Here is a 15,040-nt window from a genome sequence, read left to right on the forward strand (position 1 = left end):
TGGCTTTGCCGATTATCTTGAACCCTCTTTTCCCAGGGCCATCTATTGATTTCCTATATAGTGCAAACATTTTCCATGTTACAGTTGTTTTCAGTGCAGTTAGGCCCAGCTCTCTCCGCAGTGCTTGCATTGGTATTCCCATGGGTAATCTTAATACTTTCTTCCAAAAACACCCTTCGATGACTGTTGAGTTGTCTTGCTTAAATGTAAATACAGTATTCGCGCCATGCGTTAGGATGGGCACAACCATTACTCTATAAAATTCGATCAAGGGTTTCAATGTATATCCACAATATTTTCACATATTGATTTCCCCCTGATTTGGCAAGTTTTTAGCTTTTGCTTTTAGATCGACTAAACGGTGTATGTCAGCTTGAGAAGTGTTTAGTAGTAATCCTAGATACGTAAATGATGATACTTGAGGAATCATGTTTCCCTCTAGATACCATTTGTTGATCTTTTTCCCCCAGTTTTATTAGTGTCTCCAAATACCATTATTCTTGATTTTTGCAGACTGATTTTTAATCCATTTGTTTCTGTGTATTACTGGAGTGCTTCCAATTGTCTTTGTAGTCCTACTGGCGTTTGATCCAGTAGGACTACCTCATCAGCATGAAGTAATCTTGCTATCTTTGTCTCGCCAATGTTGGGGGGGAAGCATCTGATCTTTTCAAATGTTTCGTCAATATCTGAGATAAACATGTTAAAGAGGCATGCTGCGAGCGGGCAGCCTTGCTTTAACCCCTTATTTGTTTCAATGGTTTCGGCTAGTGATCCTGCACGGTCTAATTTGATTTCAAATACAAGTCTTGAGTCGCCTCTAAGATTGGTAGCGGATATTTCCATTTGGTCAGCTTGTTCCATAGTTTGTCATTCTATGGAATCAAAGGCTTCTGTTAAATCTATAAAAGCCATGTATACTTTTTTTCTTTTTCGTTCTTTGTGTTTGAGCTTTAAGTATATTTATTAGGAATATATTCAAAAACGTACTAATCCCCCTAATAAAACCACTTTGCCAGATGTCAAACTGCTTCACTTCTTCGCTCCATTGGCTGAACTTGTTCGCCACCATTGTAGCAAATACCTTGCCCACCACATCTAACAGCGCAATGGGCCAGTAGTTGTAAGGATCTGTTCTTGCTCCTTTTTGAAAATTGGAATTATAGTTGCTAATTTCCATCTCTTTGGGATTTCTTGTTTTTCAATTACATGGGCAAACAAGATATCTAATATTTCTGCCCATTGCTCTGGATTTTATTTTAGATGGGTATTCATCAGCCCATCCGGGCCTCGTGCTCTGGATTGGTTTAATTTTCCAATGACTTCTCGTAGTGTCTTAGCATCAGTTTTTAGCATGTGCCAAGTGTTTTTTTAACTCTTTGCTTCCACCATTTGATCCATCTTAGGATCCTAGAATTTAGAATAGTGGTTAATCCATCGTTCTGCTGTTATTTCCGTTGATAACAAAGCCTCCTCTGGAGCTTCCAAGTTGTTAATTTGTGTCCATATCTCAGCTGTATTTTTTTTCTGATGTTGTATAACAGTTTTGCAATCCCTTTGTTGCGTAATATTTTTAGGATTTTTAAGCCAATTTTTGTATTGTTGCGTAATATGTTTTGCCTTTTTTTGCCCCTTGTCTTCATGCATACATGTTATCATCCTCAGTTCTTTTGTTTTTTGCTTTTTCTTTGCTAATATTTTGTTATCAAATGTATGTTTATGTCTAATTGTTGGTTTATTCATTAAAGTTTTATTTGACTTAAATTGCATTAGCAACATTGTGTAGTCCACTGTATTCATTGATTGTGCAGCTTGATTTTCTTTTATTAAAGATTCAAGAGTGAATTTACATTTTTTGGTCTGTTCCTTGCTCAGTCTTAAACTATTTTGACCTGGGGCCACTACCAGCTCAAGAGTTTGTGATTGTAGCTGGTGTACAGCTTTGTAACCCCAAGTCATTTCTAATAAATTATGGTCACTTTGTGTCTTTTCTACAACTTCTAATAGCGTTTGATGTCTTGGTATGTTATCTTACACATATACATAGTCTAACAAGCCAAAAGATCCGCCAGCCAACGCCACTGTTCTTCGATTCCCTCTTCTTTCAGATTTCCTGCTTTTATACATGTGTTGGTGTTTTTTCGATGTTCTGTTATTAATTACATTTTTCCCGTTATGCGCCCTTTATCATTCTTTTTCCATTCATTGTAGTTTTTACTTTTTTCCCCCTCCCTAATAGAATTTCTTCGCTCGAGCATCAGATTCTCTTAGGTTATTTTTTTCCAAATGGGTCACATCAAAACCTAATGGCTTTAGGTTAGGTGCTTCTCTTAATACATGTTTGGTCAACGAGCTGGTCAAATGTACTATGACTTCATCCGTCAATTTTTCGTTTGGGAATTCAATCGTGACTAAGTCATTAGTTGACATTAATCTCAATGCAGGTATATGGTACAGCAGTCTTAGAACATTTGCTCTATTCATGATCAGCCCATCCTCCTTTGGTATACGTCTTTCTAACATGAATCGCAGGTCTGTTTTATCTACTTCTACGATTTTTCTCTTCGTTTTTTCATTTTGTCGCAAAGACACCGTCCTTTTATTCATTATTTTTAGCGGTGATATAACAGTTCTCAGTTTCTGCGATTCTTTCTTTTTCTCTTTCTTTTAATGTACCTCTATCATTCACCTTTCCGGGCCGCTATTTAGTTTGTTTTTCTATTGCTTCATGTCTACCTAGTGATGATTTGTTTTTTTATTTCAATGATTTCAATCTGGAGCTTTTGTTCATCACTAGTCTGATCCTTTGTCACTTTATCCTTCATTACCGATATTGTTGATGGACAACTTCGATTTTTTTTCTCCATGTGTCTGCCCCGTGACTTTAGATGCTTTCTCTAATTCTTTCTGTGAGTTTTTAACTGGGCCCATTGGTCCACCTGCCCACAATATCTTCTTAGTCGTTGGTATTTCATCTACAGTACCCGAAGAGTTTGGCTCACTCGATGAAGCTTCTTCTATTTCAGAAGAGGCAAATGAGTGTTCTGACACTGTAACTGAGTAAGTAGATAGATCTAGCAAATCAGTTTGTTGTTCATCTTCCATTTTTTGCAAGCTCTCTGCTTGCGTCATTAATTCTGATGTCACTGCTGTTGGCCCGCTTATTTTTACTTTTGGTTCCGTTGGTCTGTCTGGTGGGCACACAATGTTTTTAATGAAGTTTAACTTATCCTTGAAATCATGAAATAATTTCTTCGCTTGTGTTGTTTCGATTCCTATAAGCTTGGTTATTTCTGGCTTTAGTACTATTGTGAATACTTATGTTGTTCAATCTTGATCTGCTTTCTAAGTCTTCACACTTGTCTTCCATCATCTTTCGTTTCTCATCCATCTCTTGTATACAATGTGAAACTCTTGGGACATCCGCATTGACTTCCGTTATCTTCTCCTCTAGATCATTTAGTTGAGTCCCAAGCATAGTTCTTTCTCGGGACTGGTCGGGAGGGAGTACCTAATGCTCTGTCTTGCTTGTTGCTGTTCCTGCCATCGGAATGTCCTTCTGAGCTGCCTATGGGGAATTAGTACAGAGTGGCTCACGTTTCCCTTGTGCTTTGGTCCTCCTTGGTTCATCTGCACCAAACTGGTATTGTTCCTTGCCTGCCTTCTTTCTGCTTCTTGTGGAGTTTTGCTAGCTCGCCTCTGAACGTCATAACCCTGTCTGTCGCCTCCTCTCAACCGTCTTGCAGCATGAGAGTCACTACATTTTCTCTTCCCTTTCGCTTTTCAGATATGCAGTTGGGGAAGCCTCTGAAGAAGGGCCAAGATGGTTGGCGAGTTCGAAGGGGCAGAGTCCAACTTGATTTTGCATCTCTTTCCTCTGCTGTCCACCTTTCTTTGCCATTCCTGCAGAGCTGCAGTACATAGGCCTTCCTTCCCTACACGCCCCCAGCTGGTCTACGCCACTCATCTCCTCTTCTAACTTCGAGTCTCTATCGTCCCTGCAGCGTTCCCGGGACACTGTGCAATTCGTCATCTCTTTTCAATACTTCATGGGCCAAATATGTCCTGGGTAGTGTGCCAATCCTGCAGGTTTAATTTATTTACTGGGGAGCCTTCACCTTCTGCATTCGCTCAGTCCGCCATCTTGGACACGCCCAGTACACTGGTTTTAAAATAAGAATGATTTTTAAACAAAGCTAATGGTAACATGTCTGATGAACCTTCATTTGAGTACTGTTTATTGTAGGGTGGCCTGAAAAAATAAATGGATTTTTCTTCCCGCATCATAATTGCTAGTGAGCTTTACACTTATTTCATTGAAAAGATCTACATACAATTCAATTATTCATTATCTTTCATAAACAAATAAAACTTGATATTATGAACTTTAACGTCAAACACAAGAAGGTCAAATAACAAATGGAGAATAATACTCATAAGAAGAGGTAATCACAAACCGTTTTAATTAATGCCTCACCTGCATTCTGTCGATGGTGCTGGAATACGAGCAGGCTTTTTGGATGAGGTATGTATGCTCCATATACTCTGTTAATCGCTGTAGGAAACTCAGAGGCTCATTAAAAATGACTGGCATTGTGATCTTGGACAGCTCCTGTGCGAGAGAAAAGGAAAGAAAAAGAAAACAATTGTCCCCCAGTAAGCTTTGTGAGAATTGTACCATTCACCAAGTAAGACAAAGTGTAAGAAGGGTGCAAAATGGGAACTCCCCAGTAGTCATTGGCTAGTGGTAATTGACTCTTGGCGAGTAAGAAATTGGAGATGGAAAGTTACTTTTTATGGCTGGCTGGTAGCTTGAAAATGTTTACATCTGATCTAACATTTCAATCACAAAACATTAGGCTAAGTATTTATAATACAAGCATTAGTACGACATATATGTACAGTACGAGGGGGCGTGGCTTGGCAGCCATGGAGTAGGCTGCATCTCTACCGAGCTCTGTGATCCGGCGACTGATCCTGGGAAGTGTGTGCTGCCAGACAACAGATTGCAACATAAAAAGGACATTATGGATGTACGAAGGTGACAGGAAGAAAAAGCATTCACCCGCGAACGAATTGGCCCAAGAGAACGCAAGCTTTGACACTTTGTGTCATAGACCGAGTGCGGCAATATAATATCAAGATGGCGGCGACTGCAGAATGAAGGGACCCGTGAAGGCAGCAGGAGCGTATGCGGAACAGGCTGCTGAGGGAGGCACGATACGACAACTGAAGTAAGAAGACGTGCAGAGGTTATACTATAACCTGGAGAGAGTGGCACCTGGTAGCGAGTGAGGACCGCGGTAGACAATGCGGCGCTGCAAGAGGAGCGCATAGTGGCCAGTTGCCGTGTGCGAAGAGGAAACTGCGGACTCGGCCCCCTGTGAGCACAGGAAGACGCTGGGTGCCCCCCAGAAGCAGGAATTGCAGCGTGCGAATTGTGTGGCAGACTGAGACGCCTGCAAGATCAGCAGTGTGTTGGGGGCTTGCGGTTCGTGGCCGCAAGTGTTGTGCTGGTGAGGAAGGAGTGGGCACTGGAGGACATGCTGCCTATTGCAGCAAATCATCAGCAATGAACAGAGGGCATGCGACTTGGTAGACATGGCCCTAAGAGCAGGAAAGTAACGCGGAGAACCGTGTTACGTTTTCCTCTCCTGTTTCTCTCTTTCCCGTTTCGAGTCGTGTGGTTGCGCAACACAGGGGATGTAAGATGGGGGAACCCTGCACATCACAAGGCCAGCAAGCGGTGGCAACCATACCCCAGTGCATTGCTTAAGGTGACATTGCACAACTATTGCTGCAGGTGGCGGCCTGCACCCTCACAGAGGCCTACGATAAGCCGGTTAAGGAAGAAGCTGAGTACGACCATTAAGAGGAGTGATCGGATGGTTGCGGGCCCCCTCCCCCTCTGGGATCGGGCAGCAGGAAGATCCCCTGAAAGAGGGGACAGAACCACAAATAGCCCCCCTGAGAAATGGCACACAGCGAAGAGGCGGAATACAACATCCCTGCAACAAACACTGCGGACATCAGAGCAGATGAGGTTGTAAAAAACACGCACCAGGGTGAACTGGATGAACAGGCAAGTTGAGGTACAGGTGGCAACATAGCACTAAATGTGATCATAACAAGGGGAAGGTACAGCCGCAGACAAAGCGCCAAGGCACAGCCCGATACAACCGTCATTGGGGAGCATTAAACCACATGCCACCGGATGGAAACGCAGTTGAGACCCATGCCATAAAGAGAGACCCACACTAACACGCTGCTGGTTGCTGGATGATAGCACGATCAGAAGTAGGGCGGCAGGCGTAAAGTTGAACTCATAACACGAAGCGCCACATGAGCCTGAGGTATGGCGGTGGTGGAGAAGAAGGTGCACCTAGAGACCCTTAGGAACAGGTGAAGAGCGTATTGTCTGCAACAGTGAGCCAAGGTACGTGGGAGGATACAACGCACCTGAAATAGTGGCGCAGCACATGCTGCCATATACTGCAGCTCTCTGAGGGGGACGCTCCCGTGCCCGAACTGAACTGGTGACGCCACAGAAACATTGGGAGATGGAACTTGTACGATACGAAGGGACCGGAACTGGACAAGCAGATAGGGTTGCATGATGTCGGTGAAAGGACTCCGGACCTATAACGGAGCTGAGAACCACATGGGGGACAGCAATGGCAGACCTACGAATGGCTCTGGAGAACAAAACAGATGCAGTGGGAATAGAAGTCACCCTGCTGCAGCAAGATGTCAGAGCACTGTCAGAAAGAACGAGTGGTCCGGAGAGTGCGGTGAAAACCAACATGGAAACCAGTACAAATAATGTGAAGGAGGTCTACATATTAAAGCAGCAGGTGGCTAATCTTGAGAACCGAGCAGAAGAAGCGGAAGGGAGGGCAAGACGGAACAACATCCGTGTGGTCGGCTTGCCAGAGGGAGAAGAAGGCCAGGACCCCACGGACTATGGGGAGAATATGATCCTGCAAGTGATAGGGGCAGACAAGCTCTCACAACAGTTTACTGTTAAACAAGCACATCGGGCCCTGATGAGGAAACCACGGCCCGGGGCCCCTCCTCGGGCGATAATTGTGAAGATTTTAAACTATAAAGACAGAGAAAAGATCTTGGAGTACTTTCGGAAAGGTGGAACGATAGAAAGGGCATCCACCAACGGCGTATCCTGATTACACAATGTTGGTGCAGAGACAGCGATACAGCTGTGTGGCGGTCAAGAGGAGACTGCGCATGGCTGGGATAAAGTATATGCTTTTGTACCCTGCGAGGCTAAAAGTTTTGCATAAAAGTAAAGCGTTCTTTTTCGATACCCCAGAGGAAGTGGCGGCATGGCTGGACCTGCAGAGCTGCCCGGAGCGAGATGAGGAGCAGGACCACGAGAAGCATGATAAGTGAGGGGGATGCATTATGAATACTGGGGTGATAAGTGAGGGGGGAGCCCCATCAAGAGACGGTGGAACATTTGAATTGTATTATGTCACTTTCGTACTTATTGATCCTGTTGGACTGGAATATAGAGAATGCATGAATTGACTGGAAAGCATTAGGCGCAGCGCACTTGTAGTAAACAGGAGCAGTAGAACAAACGCAACCTACCCCCCCAGGAGTTAGTAGTAAGACAGCCACTAGGGCGGCTTGACCCTGCTGAGCTGCGAGTACGGGTTATTGCCAGAAAGGGCTAGATGCTGGGATGCCTGAGAATCCGGGCTGGAGCTGGGCAACAGTTGGGGAGGGTGTTGTTGGGATGGGGTAGGGAGGTGGGAGGGTGGTTGGTTGGGGGTGTCTGTTGTGTTTTTAGTTAAGGGGAGTTAGAGTTGGGAAACAAGCCTATATAGACCGGGAATGCAATCGAATCTGGACTGCATGGGGGGGGGGGGTAGTGGGAATTTGACAAGTCATGAGAGACCTTAAAATAGTTACTTGGAATGTCAGGGGGCTTAATAGCTACTTGAAAAGGAATAAGGTTATGCTATATCTGCGCAGGCAGAAGGTAAACATAGCCTTAATGCAGGAGACACACCTGACGCAAGATAAGATGGAGATGATTGGGAAGAAATGGAAGAGGACGGTGGCGGGCTCGTCTTATTCAGCTTATGCCAGGGGAGTGATCAACTGGGTGGCGCAGCATGTCCCGTTTCAGCTGCTATAAACAACAGTTAAGTCGGATGGGAGGATGGTCATGATGAGGGGATTGGTGGAAAATAGGGAGATAAGCATTATAAATATGCATGCCCCGAATCTTAACACGGCGGCATATTTTAGAACCCTATGTAACAACCTTAGCATGTGTGTGGGAAGCGCGGTGATCTGGGGGGGAGACTTCAATTGTGTACTAAACCCTAAGGTTGATAGATCATATGGGATAATGGATAGACCCGCCCCAGCCGCTAGAGCGCTGCAGACATTGTTGGAAGACTTTGGGTTTGGAGATGTGGGGAGGTTGCGACACCCCTAAGACAGGCAATATTCGCATTATTCTTCCCAGCAGCAATAACATACAAGGTTGGACTATGTCTACGTCACACAAGAGATAATGATTGAATTCACGCAAGCGGAATATAAAGCGAGGGTCCTTTCAGACCACTCGCCCCTGATCATCAGATGGCAATATCGACCCCCGAGAGCGAGGATTCCGACGTCGCGCCTCAGAGCAGAGGCGCTAAAGGACCCCTGCTTTAGGGAGGATATGAGGGAAGAGATTGCAAACTACTTTGAGACAAATACGGGTAGCGTGGACTCAGCAGGCACGTTGTGGGAAGCCTTTAAAGTTGTGATGAGAGGGGTAGCCATAGCAAAAGCCAAAGGATTGCAGGGAGGGATCCTGGCTGACCTGTGGGAAATGGAGGGAGAATTAGAAAGGGCGCTGAAGGGGGTAAATAAGGATGATGCCGAATTGATACTCAGGCTTCAGCAGAAATGTGCTGGACACTGGGAAAGACTGTGTAACCTTAGCTATAACAAATATATAGAGAGACAGCATGCGGGAGGGGATAAACCAGGAAGGATCTTGGCATGGCTGTATAAGAGTGAAACCCCCAGACCCACGATCAGAACAATAACGAGGGAAGATGGCAGTGTAGTCGATACCCAAAAAGGAGTTTGCAGACTATTACAGGCTACTATATGGAGATGACGGGGAGAGTAACTACGCGATGATAGCAGAAACATTGGAGGATATAGGATTGCCGCAGATCAGTGTGGAGGAGAGGGAGGAGCTAGATGCACCGATTACTTTAGAAGAGTTAGAAGAGTTGGTGAAACAGTTGCCCACTAGCAAGACTCCGGGGGCGGAAGGGCTCCCAAGTGAATTCTATAAAATATTTAAAGGAGAGGCGCTACCTCCGCTTTTAGACATGTTGAATGAGGCATATGAGCTGGGCAGACTGCCAGAGTCCCTTAGAGAAGCGATTATAATACCGCTTCCTAAACCTAACAAACCTGGGCATAGCTGTGGTTCGTATAGGCCCCTATCAATGCTAAATCAAGATAGCAAAATACTGACGGCCGTCTTGGCAGGTAGATTGAGGAGGGTTTTTGGCAAATTAATGCATCCTGACCAGATGGGCTATGTCCCGAACAGGAACATATCTAATAACCTTGGACGACTCCATCGGGTTATTGAGCATGGGAACGAGAATGACAGTGAATTGGCAATTGTATCATTAGACGCAATAAAGGCCTTCGACTCGGTCAAATGGCCATGGTTGTTGGCGGCCTTGGCGGGCTATGGAATGGGGCCGGGATATTTACAATGGGCGAAAATGTTATATAGTGAACCGTTCTATACATCTTGGAAGTGATGGAAAGATATGCTGGGTTGTCTGGTATAGCGGTGAACCCTCAGAAATCTAGCATGTTCCCATTGGATGGATACAAAGGGGTCCCATTGGAACGGCTGCCGGGGTTACAGATACCATGGGAGGTCAGCACATTTTGCTATTTAGGGATAGATATACGCCACACGGTGGAAGAGGAGCATAAGTGCAATACAGAGGTAGCCATTAAGAAGATTGAAAGTTGCATGAGGTTTTGGGTGAAGCTGCCTTTAGCGATGATGGGACGGGGGCAACATTGAAGATGGTGGTTTTACCTAGGCTTCTGCACTACTTTGGGAATATACCGCACGTGATACCCAAAAAGTTCTTTGTTAGATTGGATAATATGTGTAGGGATTTCCTTTGGCATGGTACAAGGAACAGAGTGGCCCTCTGGAAGCTACAGAATTTCTATGAGAAGGGGGGTATAAAACTGCCTAACTATGAAGTTTATTATATAGCAAGCTAGCTACAATATGTGGCTAAATGGCTCTCAGAGGAGGCGACCTCTGAGTCCAGGCTGTTCGGACAAGATTGTGCCCCATTCTATTTAAGGGACATCATGTGGCTTCCTAAGACAGTAATGGAAGGGCGCCCCAAGATGATGGCACTTGGGTGGAAGATGTGGCGTAGGGCTTGTCAGATGATGGAGAGCCCATCCCCGTGTTCCCCACAGGTACCATTGGCGGCACTAGCGGGGGAGAGAAGCAACTAAGGATGACAATCAGAAACCACTGGGAACCGGTTGGGATAGCAACAATGGGTGATGTTTGGCAAGAAGGACCTATAATAGATTTCGAGGCGTTGAGGGAGGAAACAGGGTTACATATAGGCCAGTATATCACGTATCATAGAATGGTGCATAGGATCAAGAGGACATGGCCCGAAGTGGTAATAGAGAGGAACCAGACGCCACCATAGATACAATATATGACATAGCAGAAGGGACATGAGATATCCAGAATATACAAGATGATGATGTCCAAAGTAGGAAAGGAGGTAGTCCAACTGAGACAAGACTGGGAGGCGGAAGTGGGAACGAGCCCGAGGGTACCATAAGAAGGTACCGAGGAACGCAAGACTAAAGCAGATACAACTGTATATTACGCATAGGGCGTATATGACGCCCCAGAAGATAGCTAGGTTTAAAAACGTGGGACGGCAAGCATGCCCCAAATGTGATGAAGAGAATGTTGGTATGGTGCATATGTTTTGGTCATGCCCAGTTATTGAGCAGTTTTGGAGTAAAGTGGCACACAGACTAGCAGAAAGAGGTATTAAGATTGTAATTGATACAGTGTGGGCCTGCTTGTTAGGGGGGTTCACTAGACCACAAAAACTCAAGCACGTGAGAAAACTAAGGGACCTGGCATATGTGCTAGCAAAGAGGAGAATTGCTATGGGGTGGAAGACATGCCATAGCCCATGACTAGAGGTATGGTAGAAAGATTTGCAGAAATGGGCTGAGGCAGAAACCATGGTATGGCAAGAATCAAGTAGTGCTGGGGAGGAGGAGGAGACAGAGACCCTGATGGCCTGGAAATTATTAAGAGTTATTTGGGCCAATGCGAGACCCGACGGAACCCATGGCAGAGGTCACCCTGTCACAAGATGCAGGAACAGAATGTGAGAAGGAGTAGGCTCGAAAAGGGGGGGAGGTATAAGGGGTGCAGTGAATATAATTAAGAGATGCATAACAGAAATGTTACCATATGCACTGCAAGTTTGGTTTGTATTGTTTGTGTGAATAAACCAATAAAAACATTTAAAAACATATATATGTACAGTACCACAGGAGGAAACAGTTGCTATCTCAAGGTAGAGATAACCTTATGCATTCCAGCAATCCTTCAAGGGGGTACAGGCATCTTAGGAATGAATGAAACACAATTCAGAGACTCAAATAAAAAGTAGATGTAGGGGGATTCCAAGGACCTGTATGCAGCGAAGTCTAGGTCTCTACACCTCAGAAAGTACAGCTCCTCCTGCCCAAGCTGCAGAGGTTTTATTTTTTGGTTCCTGGTTCTCCTCTCTGGTACATTGTTGTCACGTTTACCTCTTGCATGTAGATTTATCTGAGAGAATACTATCTGGGTGGTTTGCTTCCGTGATGGCCCCCCATCAAATCTGGTGTGTAAAGGTCAGACAGATCTGACAGCAGCAAGGTTCAGCAAGTGTGTGGAGGGAAGTACACGTAGCTTGGTAAGTGTCCAAGACAGGCACCCCTGTCTGGGGGGCAGAGATGGCAGCCAAACCTCTGGTTAAATGAGCCCCGAGACTTGCAAGCACATGCTTCCCTGCCAGGTCATAGCATTCTGAACTACAAATAATGATCCACCTTGACATGGTCTGTTTGGTCGCAGTCATGCTAGTACGGGCATCAGAATAACCCACAAAAGCTGGTCATCTTTCCTGACGTTCCTTGTCCGAGAGATGTAATAGCCGAGAGCATGTTCCACGTCCAGCCAATGCTAATGCTCCTCTACCTTGGAAAGATGAGGAGGAGGAAAAAAACGGCGGAAAATTGATAGTTTGAGAGAGTTGCAGTCCAAGACCACCTGTGGGAGGAAGGAAGGTCTCGCTCTCAACGTAAGCTTCTCTTTGGAGAACTTCAAATAGCAAGGTTTAATAGAGAACACATGGAGCTCACTCACCAGTCTCACGGAAGAGATAGAAGCTAGGAAAATCTGGTTAAAGGTCAGCAACCTACGAGAACATGAATGCAAGGGCTCAAACAGAGCACCCATAAGGGAAGTCAATAGTACATTCAAATCCCACACTGGAACCACAAACTGGCGTGGTGGTAACTTATTGTACAATTCACACAAAAATAACAGGGGAAATTTTGAAGAGCTTTGCTCAGGTGTCCTTTTAAAACAGAGATAGTGGCTAGGCACCACTTTACAGTGCCAATCTTCAGAGTCATACGGGCCAATGAAAACAATCCAAAAATCCAAAACAGAAGATATGGGAGAGATGAAAAAGGGGCCAGATCCCTATACTGGCACCAAACTGGTCATTATGCCCTCCCCAAGCTTAAAAGGATTTAGTAGCTGGCCTGCGAGCTGAGAGAAGCTCATCCAGGAAGTCCTCCAACAAGTTACAATCTTTGTATCTCTGTCTCTTATCAGCCAATCATAACGGTTAATGATGCTGATGTTCGAATGGAGGACCCGCCCTTCTGACTTGGAGACTAGACCCCTCTCTTTGGAAGGCGTGAGGGAGGGCAAATGAACACGTCCAGCAACTCTGTGCATCACATTCTCTAAGCCCAGCATGGACAGATCAGAATAAATTTGGCTCCGACCAGGCACACAAAACCAGCAGAAGGACAGTGATCAGCAGGAAACCGTAAAATGGAACACCAGTCGACAATTGGTGCATCTCCCAGTGCTCCCTACTCAGGAAATTCCATAGAGCAGAAAAACGTGCACGTCCTGTTCATACTCAAAGGAAAGAAGTCCATCTGAAGAGTCCCTCAAATGGAGAAGGTCTCCAGAATGTTCTGTCAGAGATCCCATTCGAGGAAGCCTGAAGTATGTCTGCTGAAGTCATCCGCTATGACATTCTCTGATCAGGCAAGATGAGCCGCTGTCAGAGACATGTCATTCTCCAGAGACCAGAACCGCAGCCACATTGCTTCTCTGCACAGAGGCAAGGACACCATAGCACCTTGTTTGTTGAGGTAGAGCCTGGCTACTGTGTTGTCAGTCAGTACCAGAACACACTTGCCCTTCACAGAGGGGAGGAAGGGAACCAGGGCCAGCCTGATAGTCCTCAACTTCACCAATGTTATGTGCTCCCGAGGCTCAGCAGGTGACCACAAATCGTACAGTATCAGATCTGACAGCTGAGTGCCCTAACCTTACAAGGTGATTGATGATCACTGTTAGCAAATTATGCAAAGGGGTAGATCAGTAGAAGCACTCCCTAATATTATATAGTTAGAAATTGATTTGCTCAATGATGTGTAAAAATGTAAATATTCTTTTGAGGTGCGGGGGAGGAAACGTGAACCTGGCACAGGGTCACAACAACCGTATAAGAAGAAACAAAAAACGAGGATCCAAAGCTAGGAACCCTTGCGTCCCCTGCACTCTATCATACGTCCATCAAATGATGGTTCAACAATTTTTAAATGCATTTGTTATAGTTAACCAATGGTATTCTAATTAGGTTAGTAGTAAGACTGAACACTCAGTAATTTCGTAAAAACCCAAAACAGGGGGGGGGGTTTAATTAATGTCACAATAAATTCACCATACAGACAGAGTGAAAAAGCCAAAATGACTGTCTACAAATAAACATCAGAAAAGTAAACAGTGATAGTCCATTTATATAATTTGTGGCCGACGCGTTTCGGGATACATCCCTTCTTCTTGAGCCTATTGAATTTGGACTGTAAAACATAAATAAACAAAGAAAAAATCGTTTCAATATACATAGTATACACATGTTAAATGCTAAACACAGTGGTCCTTATTAATCCCACATTGGATTTCCATGTAGAGGTATATCTTAACTGGTACAGTTCAAGTATAACTGACTGAGATATTTATAAACGTTACTCCACAGTAAGGGGTCCCAACTGTGGCCAGTGCACCAAAGAAAATCCATAGTTTACATCAAAAGATAATTAATGGAAAAATAGTAATTGTCTATCTGTGAGAAACATCTCTATGAAGTGTATGTCAAAAACTAGAGTGGCGGCATACCTTAGGTGTAATCAAGGTGGAGAGTGAGTAAACCCTAAGGTTTGATGAACTCGTGGCTATCAATTCTTCCCACCAATTGGTTGAGGAAATGCTTGTCTCAGGCGTACAAGATGCCTATACATGAAACATAAATGAAGCGGTTCTGAGAGTTTTGATATTGGCTACAAATATAGTTGGTCAAGATAATATTATCAGTTCCTAAAAAGTGTCCACTAAAAACAGAGAGCTAAATGGACAACAGTCCCATATGAATAGAAATGAATTAGGGCCATCACTGTTAGCAAAGGTCAGGATTGCTGAAGCAAAGCCCCCTTCAAAAAGTTGTCATGATCGGGTCAATGGAGAAAAGATTACAGGTCGGAGGATGGTCTGGAGGGTTTTGAGTTAAAGGAAGAAAACAATCCCCAGTGAACAACCTGCAAAGCCCTAGCGTCGGATGTGGTGGAACAATTCGGAGACAAACCAACAGGAGACAGATGAAAGAAGTGCCTTTCA

General features: G+C 44.7%; 1 protein-coding gene across 9 annotated transcripts in view; it reads right to left on the bottom strand.

Moving 5' to 3' along the window:
* Positions 1-15,040, bottom strand: part of OSBPL1A (oxysterol binding protein like 1A) — a 2,815,351-nt gene that overhangs the window by 773,748 nt on the left and 2,026,563 nt on the right. For all 9 annotated transcript variants that reach the window (XM_069620918.1, XM_069620915.1, XM_069620919.1 and 6 more), the window contains one exon: positions 4,478-4,612. In XM_069620918.1, coding sequence (XP_069477019.1) covers positions 4,478-4,612 — 135 coding nt within the window. The remainder of the gene's footprint in view (positions 1-4,477; positions 4,613-15,040) is intronic.

Source organism: Ambystoma mexicanum, chromosome 5q (assembly GCF_040938575.1).
Source record: "Ambystoma mexicanum isolate Mex_15411 chromosome 5q, UKY_AmexF1_1, whole genome shotgun sequence".
In the NCBI taxonomy this organism is placed as follows: Eukaryota; Metazoa; Chordata; class Amphibia; order Caudata; family Ambystomatidae; genus Ambystoma; species Ambystoma mexicanum.